Genomic DNA, 20,124 nt, shown 5'->3' on the forward strand with positions numbered 1-20,124 from the left:
AAAAGACACAACTTACATTTACTTCTCTCTACACTATTCCTCCCAACTCCCGTGTTACTACTCTCTGAAATTTGTTTCCAGCTTGTTTTTAAACACATAATTTTAAAAACTTACTCATTTTGATTTAATACTATATTTCTGATGATTTATTTGCTCACTGTGACTTTTTGTACCCTTCCTTTAGATTTACTTTTCTTCTTGCAGGAGTACACCCTAGTATATTTTATTCAAAGAGAATCTTTGGATAGTAAACTTTCCAAATATTCATATGTCTGAAAATGTCTTTATTTTGTCTTTCCACTTGTATAATAATTTGGCTAGATATGGAATTCTGGGTCCAAAATTATTTTCCTTTAGCACATTGACTGCTAACCTCCAGTGTTGCTGATAATCTCATTCTCATTCCTTCCTTGTATTATTATGTCTTTTCCCTCTGATAGCTTTTAGAATGTTCACTTTATCTTGGATGCTCTGGAATTTTACATGATATACCTAAGAGTGTGTTCTTAATTTATTCTCTTATACACTAGATGGGAATTTTCTATTTAAGGACTCATTTTTTCCCTACAGTTTTGGGATGTTCTTCCTAGTATCTCTTCAGTATTACCTCTTCACTATTTCTTCTATTCTCTGCTTCTGACACTCTATTAAATAGGTATTGGAGGGTTTGGATGTGTCCTCTTCTCTTTGAACTCTTCTTTAACATTTTCATTCTCTTTATTCTGGGAGATAAACTTTGTTTGACCTTCCAGTTTACCCATTCATTCTTCAGCAGTAAAGAAGCTGCTATGAAGCTCATTTTTAAATGTTTTATTTCAACAACTATATTTTCATTTTAACATTTCTAGTTGATTCTAGTTCTAGCATGTTCTAGTTTCAAACTTTCTCTTGTTTTATGGATTTTATTCCCATCTAAATTTGTTTCTTTGAGGATTTTGAGAATATCCTCATTGGGGAGTGCCCCCTTCGCACTCCCAGTATTCATTGATACTGAACAATAAAAATATATCTATGAATAGATTAAATTGAAATAAATGTCCTAAGAACTAGAAGCTTCTAAGGGTTGGAGAACCAAGAATATTCTCCTCTCCTCTCTTTCTAGTTTCCGTCTTCTCAAAGGATAGCACTTGGGAATGAAATAGAGAGGTTTCTAAAATGAAGTTGACCCACTTAGAAATAGTTATAAGAAATTATATTCCCCCAGAGAAGAACTAGGAAGTTATTTTCCTTTTTCTCTTTCCTTCCCAATCTTGATAAAAAGCACAAAGGACACATAAATCAAGATCAAAAGTTTGCAGATGAAATATGACAAGGCAGACTAAGACAACAAACATACAGAATCACAATGACCAGTACTCTTGGCATCCACGAGTTTGCAGTCTGAAGCTTAAAGAGTGACACAAAACCAGTTGCAAGAAGTGAGAGTAAATTGTGTCTTTAACATTTGAAATCTGAGATCAATAATCAGGTAAAACTGTAATTTGGATTTGGAAGAGATTTAGCTTCTCCGCCTTAATAATTCTATTTGAAACCTGAACTTTGCTCGGAGGGCTAAGTAATTTGAGTTTCTTAAAGCTACACTGAGAAGCCTTGAGTTTTGCTTAATTGTTTCTCAATATGGAACAAAAAAAAACCATGAAACAACTGGTTTTGATTAGGTGGAGTGAACATTTAGACCTGCTAATGTGGAAACATTCTATTACAGCCCAATAAAACGAACTGTCACTTAGATAATTTCATCATTGCTGATTATATTTCCCATTTCTCCTTTTGCCCCAAACAGTATTTTACTCTTCAAAGTTCATTTTTCTTACAGTTTGACTTGTTCCTTCTTTCAGAGATAAAACATTTAGAAATAATCACTGATAAATATAAATTTGTCTGACAACTTAGAAATATCATGGAGTAGGGTGGAAAACCTCTGAACTATTTAGTTTGCTAGGTGTTTTTTAGCTTATATATTGTTCAAGTAACTTACCTCCTGCGTCACTGTAAAAAAGTAATGCATTTTGCTAACAATAAATTGGCAATTGGCAGAGTTAAATGACAGACCTAAGTAATTTTTGTTTTGTTTCGTTTTGTTTTCTATGTGTCTTTTGCAAGAATTGTTCTTTCATGATGTCATGGAAGAGAAAACAAATTTATCAAGAAACTTGGAAGCTTGCTTTGAGTTATAACCAGAACCACTATCAAAATATGTTTGTTCACTGGAAAACCTGTTTTTGCAAGTGGATTTTCATTGTGTTTTGGGGAAACCTTTTGTGCCAAATGAATCAGCAAAAACATTTTCTAAATCCTGTTGGAACTACAACCTGAAGTTACTAATGATATTTAAAAATCACATTTTGTTAAGAAATACATTGTACAATAAAAATGATGGATATATGTTAAATATATTTATAATTTCATCTATTTAAATGAACCACTGTGCTATATAAACTGCTGGTCTTAGGCACCAGGTTAGAACACAGCTTTTCAAAAATTGATTTCAAAGCCTGAGAAAATCAAACATACCCATTACTGAAATCCGTCCTTTTAGTCTGTGAAATGAATTGCTTCATTTGTTTCTACCAGATCCCCTTGTTATCCATTGGCTTTAAATGGATAGACAGTTTTAGAATTTTCCAAAAGTGATCACAGAACTGACTCAAGCCTTCTGAGTCTGTTGGACTAGTGGTGTTTTGTGGTCTGGCTCACAAACGTTAAGGTTACTCCAGTCTTCACTAGAACCACAAGCCTTGCCCTTGGCAGATTTAAATATTCAATTCAATTTTTCAAACATGTGCTAGAAGGAGAAGGGAGAAAGGAGATAGGAATAATCCGTGCCCAAGGTCCACAATTACCTCTCACAATAATTTGTTAAAACAGAGTGTCCTTCTGATTTTGGCAACGTGCTGGATTATGCTAATGCCAGATAAAAAACAAATATTCTGGTATCAGATAAATTTCCTAATTACCATTTAGATGGTATAGTCAATATGACTCTCTAAAATATTTGCCTCTCTAAAATGTGTAGGTAGAGAGGGGCTACATTATTTTTAAAACAAACACACAAGCAAACAAATAAATAAACAAGCTATGGGATTACCATGAGAACCTCAATAAGCACTCATGTATGAGCATAGTGCTAGATACTTATTAAGCACATAATAATTGGTTAAATACCAGTCCAGTGCCTTATACTTTATAGGTGATATCAATTAGCTATTGCTGTATAACAAACTATCTCAAAACCCAGTGGGTTAAAACAGTGACCATTTACTGTTGTTCAGGAGTTTATTAATCATCTGAATGGTTCTTTGGTTGTGGATGGACTCACTCATGTATTTGTAGTCAGCTGTGGTGCGCTTGTAGACAGCTTTTCAGATTTTTGGATGAGAGTCAGTAGGGTGCTGGTCTAAGATGGACCTGGATGAAATGAATCAACTCTGCTCCATGTGGCCTCCCATCCTTCAGCAGGTTAGCCTGGGCTTGTTCACATGGCAGTCACAGGGCCCCAGGAGATAGATCAGAAACAGACAAAGCCATTTGGGGCCTAGGCTTTGAACAGATACATCATTGCTTTAACCAAATTCTGTTGTCAAAATTTTTGACAGAGCAAATCACAAAGTCAACCTGTGTTAAAGAAGTTGGGGAAATATTCTCCACCTTTTGGTGGGAGTGACCAAGTTACATTGCAAAGTACATGCATACGTGGAAGGGTGGATAATTGGAGCTAGTTTTGCAATTAGGCTGCTACATAGATTTTCAATTAATGTGAGAGAATATGTGAAAGTAAGGGAGTTCACTTATAAGCTGCTGAATAATGATGTTTGTGTTTGGGGTTTCCACTTCCTTTAAATTTTAGGTTTGAAGTTTGGATTCTTTGATTCTTTGGTGGTGTGCAATAGAAATTGTAGGTAGCAGGACAAAAAAAAAAAGAAAACAAAGAAGAAGATATATAGGATAGCTCACAGAATCTAAGGATGAGCTTCAGCAAGGACAGGAACCCTGGATCACCTAGAATTTAGATAGCAAGAATTAATCCATTCAGGGCACTGCCTTGGGTTTCAGATTTCCTGGAGAGAAAGTCCAGTTGGCCTCTGGATTAGCTGCCCAGGCCTTGGTCAAAGGAGGGCCAGATACCTTGATTCTAAAGTCTTACCAAGAGCACAAGCAAAGAGGCTGGACAGTTCTCCAAGATAAAATGGAATTCACTACCAGATGAATGGAATTCAGGGCAGGCAAATACAACAGTATCCTCTACAAAGTTTAAACAACTTAATCCTAGAAAAGCAGTTCTGGTAGTGGTTAAATCCCTACTAGTGTGGGCATGGAGGAATCAACTGTCATGTCCTTTCTTATAACTCTTCCCAGTAAGTAAAATTTAGAAAGTAGCCAGAGGCAAAGGATGCAGATTATGCAGAGAGGGAAGATAAATTAGAGGTGGCTTTCCTCTACCCATTCAACGACAGGCAATCACTTACTTATTTAATTCTTCATCTGCCCTGGCCTGATCAAAGCATAGTCTACAGGTAGCAGCCTTTGCTCTGCTTCAGAGAACGTGGGAAATGTATGGCCAAAGAGAGAAGGTACTTAGGAGTCGTATTAAGTTAGGAATGCTTCTGGCTGCTGGTGACTTTACTCATAGGACACTTATTGTTACTGAGTAGAAAGTCCCAAAGTAGTGGTCCCAGGATGGGCCCAGAAACTCACCAGAGTCCTCTAAGGACCCCATCCTCAGTGTAGCAGCAGTGTCTCCTCATAGCTACAAGATGGCTGCTGCAGCTCCCAGCATCATGTCCTCACAGGACAGCATCTCTAGCAGAAAGGAGAGAGGAAAGAGAAAAAAAAAAGCTTTTGCTTTGCTTGCCTTCCTTTAATTAACACCCTTCAGTGTTATCCTTTAACACCCTTACATCTTATTGGCCAGAACATGACCATCCTTAAACCAGTTACTATAGAAGGGGAAAGAGGTCCCCACAACTGGCTTAGACTAATTTTAGTTCAATCTCTCAGGTTGGGCACATTGCCTCTGACATTTATGGTGCCTCCACTCACATTTACTTGGCCTTGTCCCTAATTCCAGCCCCAAAGGGGGTCAGGGCTGGCTTCATGGGGCATGGGACCTGTGTAGTTGCACAGGGCCTCTTGTTTAGAAGGGCTTGATTTAATGCTCTTCTGTTGCTGTCTTAAAATTCTTAATAATTTTTTAACAGAGAACCCAGCCTTTTCATTTTGCACTGGATCCCACAAATTATGTAGCCAGTCCTGGCTGGGGTGGGCATAGGCCTTGACTCAATTCTCCCCGACAGCCCTTGCTGCAAGCAGGCACCCGTGGGTGCACTCAGTCAGCTGGTGGACATGCATAGCTTGGAAGGGTGGCGGGCTAACACCCCCAAACTCTAACTACTACAGCACAGAAACAATGGAGAAATGCTCATGCATCCCATCCTTCAGGGGCATTCTGCATGCTTCTTAGAAGGTCCTGGTGGAATCCACCTCCATTGCCCACAGCAGTGACCTTGATAGCATACTCTTCTATTGGCTTTTCTTCTTTGTCCAACTCTACTCAGGCCCTCATTCCTAGTCCCTGAAATCACCTTCCAAATAAATACTTGCACACTAGTCTTATCTCAGGCTCTGCCTTGGGGAGAATCCAAGCTCAAACACCATCCAAAAAAATCATGGTTTGGGACTTCCCTGGTGGCCCAGTGGGTAAGACTCTGCACTCCCAATACAGGGGGCCTGGGTTCATTCCCTGTTCGGGGAACTAGATCCCACATGCATGCCGCAACTAAGAGTCTGCATGCCACAAATAAGAGCCCACATACCGCAACGAAGATCCCATGTGCTGCAACTAAGACCCAGCACAGCCAAAATAAATAATAAATAAATATTTTACAAAAGAAATGTTTAAAAAAAATCATGGTTTCCTGTCAAGAAGAAGTGTATATGGCTGTTTGTCCTTTGGTTAAGCAACACCAACAATGTCAGTGATAGTTCTTGTGGGATGATAAAGGGGAATCACCCCAGATCCTGTATCCCTGACTTGCAAAAAATTAATCTAACATTTGTTGAGTATCTGCTGTGTGCCAGACACTGTGCTATTTTTAGATATATTCTCTTATTTCAGCTGCACAACAGCCATACGCAGTAGTTGTCCTTATCTCCATTTTACAGATGAGAATACCAAGGATCAGAGAAGTTGAGTGATTCCCCAAGGCCAGTAGGTAGAAGACCAGGAATTCAAACACAACTTTTCTGGGTAGTCTTCCCACGGTGTCACCCTACTGAAAGGAAAGACATTAAATCTATGGGCCAACTGACCGGCGATGTGGGGATATGTGTGCAGCCATGCTCTGAGCTTCGTGATCATTCATACAGTACAAAGCACTTCCTGAAGAGCAGCTAGTGGGCAGGTATGCCAGCAAAGGGGCAGGCTTTCCTCTTAGTTTTTGATTCTTCTATAAAATTTCACAGCAGTGTTTCAGGAACAGAGGGTGGTGGCCGGCACATTGCTCATGCATTTTCTCCAAACCAGTAGGAACCTGGCAACTGTATTTTCCAAGCCTGGCTAGACAGATCATTCTATTTTGCTTTGTCACTTTCAAGAGAGTATTCTGCTCCTTCACAGACTCAGGGCTGTGTAGCAGACAACATTTATAGAGTGTTCTGGATAATGAGGTCAGGCAAACATTTGAAGAGACAGATCACAGACTACAGGGACACCACTGTCTTTTTCCAGGGCAAGTGGAGAAAAGAAATTGGACACTGGACCAGACAACGTCTGTGGTACCAGCTGAATTGGTAAAGCAAGCCAACGCCTGGCTAGCTGTCAGGGACACAACTGAAGAAAGAACTGTAACACTATTATTCTTGAAGGATTTATTTTTAGTACAGTATATAAGATGTGACCCTCTCCTGTGGAGAAACACAGAATGGAAATTTGCTTAGTACCAAATTGCCACCACATGATGAAGAATTGAAATGAGTTAAAATTATAACTTCAGAGTATTTTCCAGTAGAGACTTTCAGATTAGCTTTTATTTTAATCATGTATATAAATTCCTTTGGTATTCTTAATATAAACTAAGATTTGATATGTCAGTACCTCTTGCTGATTTTCTTATATCCATTTCCCTGAGGTTTCTTTCCTGACTGTCATCTAACAAGACACCAAAGCAGTGGCCTCTAACTTTGTTGATTGTGCTCCACATCCATAAAAGCCCTCGTGCATTAATATCCAATAGATGTATATTTACATATTTAGAAACTATATCCCCGTACTGCTGCATTACTATTTTATGTACAATATGAAATAGGCCAGAATTAAAATTTAAAGGATAAGATAAAGGTTAAACTATCTTAAAGGTACTTTTAAATTACATTTTAATTAGTGACAGTACAAAAAATTGTTTTTGCTAGTGAGAGCAAGATGATTAAATATACTTCTTTCTTTAAAAAAAAAACAGTTTGTGGACTTCCCTGGTGGTCCAGTGGTTAGTACTCCGAGGTTCCACTGCAGGGGGCGCGGGTTCGATCCCTGGTCGAGGAACTAGGATCACACAATGCCGTGCAGGGCGGCCAAAAAATAAAACAAACAAACAACAAAAAAACCAGTTGTGACTCTGTGATGCAGGGGACACGGGTTCGTGACCCGGTCCGGGAAGATCCCACATGCCGCGAGCGGCTGGGCCCGTGAGCCATGGCCGCTGAGCCTTCGCATCCGGAGCCTGTGCTCCGCAACGGGAGAGGCCACAACAGTGAAAAAAAAAAAATCAACTGACTGTAAATGTATGGGTTTTTTTTAACTCTCAATTCTATTCCATTGATCTGTGTCTCATTACCTGGTTCTTAATGTATGGCTCTGCTGAAACAATAACTCACAAAGATTCTTAGATCAAATGGAAAAAAAAATTCATCATTGGCTCCTTTTACTCATAATTTTCTATCACATTCACCAATTATGCAAATGTTTGGCTGAAGATCTGGCTAGTGAAGATCTGGTTAGTGAATTTCCATCTTTTCTGATGTCTGTGAGTTGTCCTTGCAAACCAATATTTACACATTGCATTTTTCCCCTTTTTAACACATATATACAAAACTCACTGAAACTTTTCATTTAGAAGATTTTTAAAACAGGTTAGCAAATTCTCCTTCCATATTTTCAAAAGGGCAACTATGAGAGTATTTAGACAGTGTTATTACATTTATGTAACTTTAGCAACAAAAACTGCAGGACAATGGATACATTTTCAAAGATTCCTTTACAAAATGTTCTTTCCATACCTCAAGTTTACTAGCTTGCTGTTTAGAGGGGACCTAATTTCTTTCTGTAAAGATTGTACTAGGAAGTGTGAGAAATGTCAGCTCTTCAATTTTATTGTTACTTGTGTTTACATTATTAGTATCCTCTTCAACCTGTGGTTTCTTTGCAGTAAATATTTTTAAGCTAATGTCCACTTTGAGAGTATGTTAGTTAAAACTTCATAATATAATCTGTTGGATTTTTATTTCATTAGTTTCTTCATCTACTTTTATTATTTCCTTCTTTCTAGATTTTTAGGAGTCATTCTGATGTTCTTTCTCAAACCTACGAAGTTGGGTGTTTTTAACTTTTAACATTCCTTTTTTCTAATGTGTTTAAATTTTCTTCAAAGAGCAGCTTTATTTGCATCTACAAGTTTGGATAGTATTTTTAATATTACTCGTTTTCAGGTATTTTCTAATTTCCATATAATTTCTATGTTGGTCCATAAACTACTTAATAGTACAATTTTAAAATTCCTAGTGTATGGGGGGGTCTTTATTTGTTGTTTTTATTGATTTTTAAGACGGATGCATTGTTGTCATAAAAAGTGATCTTCATATTACTAATTCTTGCACTTTGTTGAGACATGTTCTGCAGCTTAATAGCTGGTGGATTTTTGTAAATATTTGCCCAGAGTTAGCCCTACTGCAAAGTTTGAGGGCCCAGTTTCCACAGAAGACTGCCCTCACTTCCCACATCCACTCTAAGGAGTTTCAGCCAACTACAAAGTTAACAGGAACAGTCCCCAAGATTGCTCTCACTTCTGACACCAGCTGCAACTTCAGAGGATCCCAAAATCACTCTCAGATTTAATACCTTGTGCAGAGAACTCATAGAACTCACTGAAAGTTCTTATGCTTATGGTTACGGTTTATTACAAGGAAAGGATTAAGATCAGCTAAAGAAAGAGACACATTGGCAGAGTTTAAGGGGCACCCAATGCAAAGCTTCCATTGTCCTCTCCTGTGGAGTCAGGATGCCTTACCCTCCTAGCATCGATGTGTAACAGTGTACAAAGAGTGTTGCCAACCAGAGAAGCACATCAGAGCCTCAGTGTTCAGAGGTTTTTAAAATTTTTAATTTAATTTTTAAAAAAGTTTCAGGTGTACAATGTATTGATTTAAGAAGTATTCAGGGACTTCCCTGGTGGTCCAGGGGTTAAGACTCTGTGCTTCCATTACAGGGGGCACGGGTTCAATCCCTGATGGGGGAACTAAGATCCTGCATGCCAGACAGTGCAGCCAAAAAAGAAAAAGAAGTATTCAGAGTTTTTATTGGGGCTCCATTGTGTCAATGTGATTGATTGACAGATTGATTGATTGCCCACATAGTTGAACTCAGTCTCCAGGTCGACCTTTACCACGTGACCCAAAGCGCCCACTCTACATGTTCTGAGAAACAACAGGAGTAAAGCTTAGGAGTTAAGTCTTGGAATTTTCTCATTTCTGGAAACCTCCATTTAACCAACTGAATCTAGCCCAAGTTTTCCTGGCCCAGGTCCTACTCTCCCCAGTGGATAAAAAGTCTCTTGAATTACTCTCAGTTTGAGGGCAGACTTTCTTTTGTAAACCTGATCAATAAAAAAAAACTAGATCTTTGTAAGAAAAGCCAGTCCCTGTCAAATTCTTTTAGCTTTACAGCAAACCTAAAATAATACTTCCTCCTGTGGCCCTTTTTTCTGACCCTCAGTTTGAATAATTTCCTCTTCCCTGTATGATTCATAAAAACTTTGCTGCTGGGTTAGAGCACTTACCAGATTCTGTTTTCCTTCGCGGTTGTTTACTTACTCTTCACTAGACCGTGATTTCCTACTTTATTTATTTTTGTATCTGTGGTACAGCCTAATCCAGAGCAATGACTACTGTACTGATTGAACTGGAGCTTTGAGATACAAAGGACTGGCAGGAGTAAGAAAAAGTCACGGTTGGTACAAAGTTTATCTAGATCAAGTCACTGGTATTTCTATAAGGTGGACTCCAAGATAACACAGATAAATTATCTTTTTAAAAAAAATATTTATTTATTATTTATTTATTTATTTTAGTTACTTTTGGCTGTGACGGGTCTTAGTTGCAGCACACGGGATCTTTGTTGAGGCATGCGGGATCTTTCGTTTTGGCGCGTGGACTCTTTGTTGTGGTGCGCGGGCTTCTCTCTAGCTGTGGCGTGCAGGTTTTCTTTTTCCTAGTTGTGGCGCGCAGGCTCTAGGGCACATGGGCTCTGTCGTTGTGGCACGCGGGTTCCAGAGCGTGTGGGCTCTGTAGTTTGTGGGACGCAGGCTCAGTAGTTGTGGCGTACAGGCTTAGTTGCCCTGCGGCATGTGGGATCTTAGTTGCCTGACCAGGGATTGAACCTGCGTCCCCTGCATTGTAAAGCAGATTTTTTTTTTTTTAACATCTTTATTGGAGTATAACTGCTTTACAATGGTGTGTTAGTTTCTGCTTTATAACAAAGTGAATCAGTTATGCATATACATATGTTCCCATATCTCTTCCCTCTTGCATCTCCCTCCCTCCCACCCTCCCTATCACACTCCTCTAGGTGATCGCAAAGCACCGAGCTGATCTCCCTGTGCTATGCGGCTGCTTCCCACTAGCTATCTATTTGATGTTTGGTAGTGTGTAGGTCTGTGTCTTTATTCCCGTCTTACCCCTAGGTTCATGACCTTTTCTTTTTTTCTTTTTGCTTTCTTAGATTCCATATATATGTGTTAGCATATGGTATTTGTTTTTTGTCTTTCTGACTTACTTCACTCTGTATGACAGACTCTAGGTCCATCCACCTCTACAAATATTTCAATTTCGTTTCTTTTTATGGCTGAGTAATATTCCATTGTATATATGTGCCACATCTTCTTTATCCATTCATCTGAAGATGGACACTTAGGCTGCTTCCAAGTACTGGCTATTGTAAATAGAGCTACAATGAACATTTTGGTACATGACTCTTTTTGAATTATGGTTTTCTCAGGGTATATGCCCAGTAGTGGGATTGCTGGGTCGTATGGTAGTTCTATTTTTAGTTTTTTAAGGAACCTCCATACTGGCTGTATCAATTTACATTCCCACCAACAGTGCAAGAGTGTTCCCTTTTCTCCACACCCTCTCCAGCATTTATTGCTTCTAGATTTTTTGATGATGGCCATTCTGACCAGTGTGAGATGATATCTCATTGTAGTTTTGATTTGCATTTCTCTAATGATTAATGATGTTGAGCATTCTTTCATGTGTTTGCTGGCAATCTGTATATCTTCTTTGGAGAAATGTCTATTTAGGTCTTCTGCCCATTTTTGGATTGGGTTTTTTGTTTTTTTGTTATTGAGCTATATGAGCTGCTTGTAAATCTTGGAGATTAATCCTTTGTCAGTTGCTTCATTTGCAAATATTTTCTCCCATTCTGAGGGTTGTCTTTTCGTCTTGTTTGTGGTTTCCTTTGCTGTGCAAAAGCTTTGAAGTTTCATTAGGTCCCATTTGTTTATTTTTGTTTTTATTTCCATTTCTCTAGGAGGTGGGTCAAAAAGGATCTTGCTGTGATTTATGTCATAGAGTGTTCTGCCTATGTTTTCCTCTAAGAGTTTGATAATGTCTGGCCTTACATTTAGGTCTTTAATCCATTTTGAGTTTATTTTTGTGTATGGTGTTAGGGAGTGTTCTAATTTCATACTTTTACATGTACCTGTCCAATTTTCCCAGCATCACTTATTGAAGAGGCTGTCTTTTCTCCATTGTATATTCTTGCCTCCTTTATCAAAGATAAGGTGACCATATGTGCATGGGTTTACCTCTGGACTTTCTATCCTGTTCCATTGATCTATATTTCTGTTTTTGTGCCAGTACCATACTGTCTTGATTACTGTAGCTTTGTAGTATAGTCTGAAGTCAGGGAGCCTGATTCCTCCAGCCCTATTTTTCGTTCTCAAGATTGCTTTGGCTATTTTGGGTCTTTTGTGTTTCCATACAAATTGTGAAATTTTTTGTTCTAGTTCTGTGAAAAATGCCAGTGGTAGTTTGATAGGGATTGCATTGAATCTGTAGATTGCTTTGGGTAGTAGAGTCATTTTCACAATGTTGATTCTTCCAATCCAAGAACATGGTATATCTCTCCATCTATTTGTATCATCTTTAATTTCTTTCATCAGTGTCTTATAATTTTCTGCATACAGGTCTTTTGTCTCCTTAGGTAGGTTTATTCCTAGATATTTTATTCTTTTTGTTGCAATGGTAAATGGGAGTGTTTTCTTGATTTCACTTTCACATTTTTCATCATTAGTGTATAGGAATGCCAGAGATTTCTGTGCATTAATTTTGTATCCTGCTACTTTACGAAATTCATTGGTTAGCTCTAGTAGTTTTCTGGTAGCATCTTTAGGATTCTCTATGTAGAGTATCATGTCATCTGCAAACAGTGACAGCTTTACTTCTTCTTTTCCAATTTTGACTCCTTTTATTTCTTTTTCTTCTCTGATTGCTGTGATTAAAACTTCCAAAACTATGTTGAATAATAGTGATGAGAGTGGGCAACCTTGTCTTGTTCCTGATCTTAGTGGAAATGGTTTCAGTTTTTCACCATTGAGGATGATGTTGGCTGTGCGTTTGTCATATATGGCCTTTATTATGTTGAGGAAAGTTCCCTCTATGCCTACTTTCTGCAGGGTTTTTATCATAAATGGGTGTTGAATTTTGTTGAAAGCTTTCTCTGCATCTATTGAGATGATCATATGGTTTTTCTGCTTCAATTTGTTAATATGATGTATCACGTTGATTGATTTGCGTATATTGAAGAATCCTTGCATTCCTGGAATAAACCCCACTTGATCATGGTGTATGATCCTTTTAATGTGCTGTTGGATTCTGTTTGCTAGTATTTTGTTGAGGATTTTTGCATCTATGTTCATCAGTGATATTGGCCTGTAGTTTTCTTTCTTTGTGACATCTTGTCTGGTTTTGGTATCAGGGTGATGGTGGCCTTGTAGAATGAGTTTGGGAGTGTTCCTCCCTTGTAAGGCAGATTCTTTACCCCGGACTGCCAAGGAAGTCCCGAGAAATTAGCTTTATATATGTGTCACAATTTAAAGAAACATTTTGCTGTTGTAAACCTGAAACTAACAATATTATAAATCTACTATACTTCAATTAAAACAAAAAAAAAGGAAAGGGCACCTCAAAGAACTAAATAAATAAAATAAAATAAGAAGAGTGGAGGGCTTCCCTGGTGGTGCAGTGGTTGAGAATCTGCCTGCTAATGCAGGGGACACAGGTTTGAGCCCTGGTCTGGGAGGATCCCACATGCCGCGGAGCAACTAGGCCCGTGAGCCACAACTACTGAGCCTGCGCGTCTGGAGCCTGTGCTCCGCAACAAGAGTGGCCACGATAGTGAGAGGCCCGCGCACTGCGATGAAGAGTGGCCCCCACTTGCCACAACTAGAGAAAGCCCTCGCATAGAAACGAAGACCCAACACAGCAAAAATAAATTAATTAATTAATAAACTCCTACCCCCAACATCTAAAAAAAAAAGAAGAGTGGAAATGTCATATTGACCTCTTATGGTAGGGTTAGAGATTGCCCCCATCTTCTATTCTTCTTGCAAGTAGTTTTCCTGTTAATGTTTAATCATCTGTGTTCCTACAACACATAGTTCCTCAAAAACTTATAAACAATAAACATCTATATGAAAAAATAGGTTTTTAAAAATATAGAAATATTTTGGAAGAGGCAGCAGATTGTCCCAATTCTTGAGGTCAAGTCATAGTTTCTCTGCAATCCATGTCTTTAAAAATATATATTTTTACAACTAGAAAAAAATACGTAGACTCATTTAAACTTGCTTTCCATTCTATAAAAGGGGACAATAAGTTCTATTGTGTTAAAATATTCTTTTCTTATAATCACTTCTTGTATTTTAAGGGCAGTTTCTTAAAGTTTTTGTTTAGGAATTTAGGAGATACTAATCTAATAGTCAATGTCTGACTACATACTCAGAACATGTATAGTGTAAGTGCCTAATATTACATTTTTTGATTGTAACGTAAGTGCCTGACATTAAGCTTTTGGTTGCTGAGGCATTCATTTCAAAGACATTCACCTCAAATAAACATATTGCCAGCTGTGTGAGGAACTTATAGAAACAACTAGATAAGGAACCAGGTTGAGCACCGCCCCCATCCATGAATTCCCCCTTTTAGAAAGCCCTTGGTGACCTAGATAACTGACCACTTGAGTGGTCTGCTTCTCCCTTCCCACACCTTATTCCTACTCTTATGCCTTAACTTTGCCAAAAAAGAGTGAACTCATGAAACCTTAGGTACCCCACCCTTGAGCACTAATAAAAGCAGAACCCCAGGTCCATGCTCCCTCCCTCTCTCTCTACCCACGACCTTGTGTGGCCTTGTAGAATGCCCTGTACCCTCCAGGACCTGTGAGTAATAATAAATCTTGTTCGTCAAAGTTCCCTGATGGTTTTGCTGAGATGTGTCCTGCAATCATAATAAGAACCAAAGAGGGCAGCCCAGTCACAACATTGGCCCTGGTGATGGTGGATGGGGGAAAACGTCTGGCCAATCTGGAGACTGAGTTCAACCCTGTGGGTGATCAATCAATCAATCAGTCATGTCTACATAATGGAGCCCCAGTGAAAACCCTGAGGCTCAGATGAGCTTCTCTGGTTGGCATTACTCCATGCACATTGTCACACATCAATGCAAGATTGTGTAAATCCAGCAAGAAACAAAGGATGCAAAGCTAGGTCCTAGGCAGGAGCGATTCAGACCACCCTTCCAGAACTGGAGCCAGGCCACAGACCCCTGTGAGGACCCCGTAGGTATGAGTTTCAGAGCTCTTAGGGGCATATGTTTGACCCCACGGGCATGGGGCAGAGGCCAGAGAACACTCTGCAGAGAAGAAAACAGATACATGGCCAAGTGGGTGTCAGTCCAGGTCCCAGACCAAAAGGGACTTAGAAAATTTCAAGGAAGGCACTTCAAAGTGTGGGAGCCTGAAGGGGCAGGGCTGGGGTAGAGGCCCCTCTTGCTCTGGTGTGAGGGCAGTTACCACTACCAAGAAAATGTTTCTTTCAGAAATGCTTGCCTTTTGCATTAGTTGAGTTCTAATAGCATCATTCCCCACCTCCCCCTTGGAATTTCTGTGAATGTATGCTAATTAACTTGGAAAGCTGAGTACAGCAAAAATAGAGAGATTTTTAAAGACTATGTTATAAAATCCTATCTTCTCTAATTCTTTGAGTTGTTAACCTCTAGTCAGCTTTCAAACTTTCAGTTGTATGCTCTAGGGCCTTTCACATCTGCAAATCCTCTTTCTAGAATCTTTTATGCGCTAAACAGATCAAATTTCCCCAGAAGAAGCCTTCCTTGCCTGTGTTATTTCCATTTCCGGGAAGTGTTTTACATCTGCGTTGCAAAAGAGCAGTCATGCCTCCTTCTCACTTACCATCCCAGGATAAATGTTACTTTCCTGACAGGCAGCTTGGATGCCTTCCAACCCCCAAGGCTCTGTGCATCAGTCCGTATGGGAATCCTTTTCCCTTCCAGACAAGATTGTCTTCTCCAGGACAAAATGGATTTTGTACTCTTTTGCCCTATCTCAAACTGCCTTCCCCCATACTCTCTAGAGGTCCAATTCTTCTAGCAAGGAGGTGGAATAAACCATTTCTGACCTGCCACACTCATCCTCTCCCACACCCTTGCTGGATTACTATTTCCCCTGTCTCCCCGCTTCCACGCCTTTGATCATGTTCTTGCTTGCACCTGGAATTCCCTCTCCGTTACTCCCCTTCCTCTCATGTCACCTCAAAGGAAGAAGAGCACCAGTTTAATCACAAGGCCAAGTTGAAGTATTATTCTTTCCAAAAGCATGATTGTGACCATTTACCTTTCAGAAGAGTCTAAGAAAAAAAAGCACAGAAAACCTCCGCATGTCAGTAAAGATTTCCAGCTCTAACCAGCCCACATGCTCCAGGCCAGCAGATAGAAGTTGAAGGGACACAGGTTTGTACCCAGCTACCAGCTGAACTTGGTGGCAGGGTATTAGAAAAAAAAAAAAAAGGCACAAATCAAATGGAAGCATGTATGGGAGGGGCAAAAAATAAAAGACTGCCTTCTCATAGAAATGTGTTTTTAAAATTTCTACAGGTAGAGCTGTCAGGACTGCATATCAACTTTCATGGGCCCGATACATTTTGGGCCTATGGGTCTCCTCCTACCATAATGCATTTCATGGGTGCTAAAACTTTCCTTTTTCTCTGATACAAGAAAAATAATTATTTTCTTCAATCCCAAGTTCATTTTTTTCTTTTGATTTTAAAAGAAATTTAAACAATTTAGTGAGTCTTTAAAGTATTGTGGAGGTCTAGAAATTATGCTTAATGGATAGTTAGCCCTGAGACTATATCTTATAATGTAGCATAAAAGACATGATTCGGTAGAGTGTTTTAGAGCTGTAATCCGGGAGCCAGGCTGTCTGGGCTTGAATCCTGTCTCTGCCCTTCTCTAGCTGTGTGACCTCAGAGGAGTTATTGAATATCTGTCTTTGTGACTCAGTTTCCTCATCTGTAGAATAGGGATAATGCTATCACATAGTTTATTGGGTTATGGCTAAGGTTAAGTGGGCTAATATGTGCTAAGACCAAAGACTGACACATAGTACTATATGAGTACTATAAGCGTTAGCTATTATCATTATTAATAATTGTCAATGTTAGGTGCTTAATCAATATATATTAAATGAAACAACAAATATTCTTCTTATGCCAAGGTATTATTTTCAACATCATCAAGCCACGTTAAAAGAAGGATTTTAAATCTGGACATAATTATTTCTATTTTTGAGAAAGAGGAAAAGAAAACAAAACCCTCTGGGAGATGAGGCAAACCCTTGACAATATATGAATGCATCTTGTTCTGCATGTTATCGAAATCCCAAACTCTTTTAAGCTGGAAGCATTTAAGAAGCCATCCTTGATTTATATTAAATTAGTGAGCAACTAAACGCTCTAGGTCCTTTTTATATGAAAAATGATCAAACCAGGTTTTCTCCATTTTTTACTTCCACAATTCATTTTATAAACCTGGTTGGAGAACTTTACCTTATTATGACTACTTCACATCTCACTACTTTTAGACTAATAGCTATCTTAGTCTGTTAAATCTTGATTTTCTTTTAGCAATCACATTAGTTTTCTCACCTATCCTTTTACCATATAAAAACTTGATAAGCATAGTTTCTCTGATCTCATGTAAATCATTAACATATATCTTATCTAGGGCAGGGTCAGACCAGTCATCTAAGAGATTGCTTCTGGGTTGACATATTTTGGAGATACAGTTACCCAAACAGTTTTGTTTTTTTTAAAATTTTATTTATTTATTTATTTATTTTTGGCTGTGTTGGGTCTTTGTTGCTGCGTGTGGGCTTTCTGTAGTTGCAGTGAGCGGGGGCTACTCTTTGTTGCAGTGCGCGGGCTTCTCACTGTGGTGGCTTCTCTTGTTGTGGAGCACAGGCTCTAGGCACGCAGGCTTCAGTAGTTGTGGCACTTGGGCTCAGTAGTTGTGGCTCGTGGGCTCTAGAGCACTGTCTCAGTAGTTGTGGTGTGTGGGCTCAGTAACTGTGGCACATGGGCTTAGTTGCTCTGCAGCATGTGGGATCTTCCCGGACCAGGGCCCGAACCCGTGTCCCCTGCGTTGACAGGAGGATTCTTAACCACTGCGCCACGAGGGAAGCCCACCCAAACAGTTTTAAATGTCCTGATTACCATCATTTAGCTCCAATGTTTTGATCTTAGCTACAGCGTAATCAGGAAAGACTTTGTAGCAGGCCGGTTCACATCAACATGTAGCTTGTCTAGACCAGTAGTTTGCCTAGACATCAGAATTGCCTTTCAGAATCTCCTCCTCTAAAACATAGATTCCGAGGCTCCACTCCTCTCTTGAGTCAGTAGGTTCTGAGTCCTGAGAATTAGTACTTCCGTTACGGCCAGCACCTGGGAACAAAATGCTCTTTCTAATCCTAGTATGGTTTGTAGATCAGCAGCAGCAGCTGGAAGCTGGTTGGAAAGATAGAATCTCCTCTCCTACTTCAGACCTATTGAATTGGAATCTACTGATTATAGATCCCCAAGTGATTTGTAGGCACCTCAAAGTTTGAGGAGCACTATGTAAGCCGATCCCATAAGTTAGCTTTCTAGTTAATCCAGAAGAAGGAGAAGGAAAGGGCCAAGGGGGCGGGAGAGAAGTTCTCCCTCCTCCGCTTGTTTTACATTTGGACTTGGACAAATTATTTCACCTCCCTTTACCTCAGTTCCTTTGTCTATCAAATGGGCATGGTAGTCATCCCTACCTCACAACGATGTTGTAAAGATTAAACGAGTTAATGTGAAACACTGAGAACAGTCCCTGCCTACAGTAAACTCTCAGTGTATCTGTTCTGGGTTAAACTGTTCCCTGCCCCCCCACACCCCGCTCCCAAAATATATTGAAGTCCTGACCCTCGGTGTCTGTGAATGTGACCTTATTTGGAAATAGAGTCTTTGCAGATGTGATCAAGCTAAGATGAGGTCATTAGGGTGGGCCTTAATCCAATATAATAGGTGTCTATAAGAACAGGAAAATGCCACCAAGGATTGACAGCCACCACCAGAAGCTAGGAAGAGACAAGGAAGGATTCCCCTACGGGCTTCAGAGGGAACATGGTTCCACCAACACTTTGATTTCAGACTTCCAGCCTCCAGAACTGTGAGACAACACTATGAGATCCAGTTTGTGGGACTTTGTTACAACAGCCTTGGGAAACAAAAACAGTATCTTAGGTATAGTAATTATGGTTGTTACTATTATTACTACCAAGTGCTGGCACTGGGGAGACTGTGGTGAAGAAGACCCAGTCTCTGACCTCAGGTAGATCATAGCACGGAACTGTGCCAGGAGTATAGTGATGAATGGCTTGATACCCATCTGGGGTTCGGAGGAGAACCACAGTGGGAGAACAGCTGGGAAGGCACTAAGCATTCTTGAGGGTCTAGAAAGACTTTCCAGGGGAGATGCGATCTCTGCAGAGGGGCTGGTAAGGTCAGGCAGGTAAGAAGGCTACACATACTGTTCCAGGCAGAGGGACAGTGTTTGAAGACCCCTGAGATGAAAGAGATGACTATAACATCTCTGAAACCACATCTGCCATTTCTTTCGGCCTTTGGTCTTGTAGGTAACCTGGAGATGAGAAAATGAGTTCCTTTTACATGGCCAAGCATCCTCACTTTTTCTTTTCCCCCTGGAGCATCAGTTCTCCTCTTTAGAGTGAGTGCCTTTCACACGTCACTTGAAGACTTTTGTTTGAAAGAGGACTGTAAAACAGTGCTTGAGTGATTCTGTCATCCCACTTTGGCCCTCCCTCTTTCTCTCTCTTGTTCCAGCATCGTGCTGGCATGGTCCTTCTGTCTACTTTAGTATTTTCATGCAATCTGAGTTATAGTCTCCCGATACTTTTCTGATAAGGGATATATTGGTTTCAGGGATTTGTCCTTAGTTAAGCAATACATCTTGCCTCTTCTAGGTTTCTGTTGTACGTGTTCTTTCAGAAATGTTCCCTCAATCAGAAAGCTACCTATGTGGCCACACTTTTTTCTTTAGAACTATCAAGAAAATTGCTTTTATTCTCATTGAACTCATTTGCAGCTTTATTTTTAGTATTTTCATTTTAGTATTTTCATTTTTAGAAACTTGCATGCCTGTTGAATATATTATTCTCTTTGGGGGCTTCTAACCATGGATTCATATATGTCTTCTCTATAAGAAGACATATATGTTCATTCAGTGAACATATATATT

The 20,124-nt window shown here is 39.6% G+C and overlaps 1 protein-coding gene across 2 annotated transcripts in view; it reads left to right on the forward strand.

Annotated features, from left to right (window-relative positions):
* MINPP1 (multiple inositol-polyphosphate phosphatase 1) overlaps positions 1-20,124 on the forward strand; it is a 95,711-nt gene that overhangs the window by 65,647 nt on the left and 9,940 nt on the right. The window contains exon 5 of one of the 2 annotated variants that reach the window (XM_029201054.1): positions 2,104-2,375. The exons of the other annotated variant lie outside the window; for it this stretch is intronic. Coding sequence (XP_029056887.1) covers positions 2,104-2,119 — 16 coding nt within the window. The 3' untranslated portion in view covers positions 2,120-2,375. Of the gene's footprint in view, positions 1-2,103; positions 2,376-20,124 lie in introns of those variants that run through there. 2 annotated transcript variants of the gene reach the window in all.

Source organism: Monodon monoceros, unplaced genomic scaffold (assembly GCF_005190385.1).
Source record: "Monodon monoceros isolate NGI ecotype Baffin Bay Population unplaced genomic scaffold, NGI_Narwhal_1 Super_Scaffold_4, whole genome shotgun sequence".
NCBI classification, from domain to species: domain Eukaryota; kingdom Metazoa; phylum Chordata; class Mammalia; order Artiodactyla; family Monodontidae; genus Monodon; species Monodon monoceros.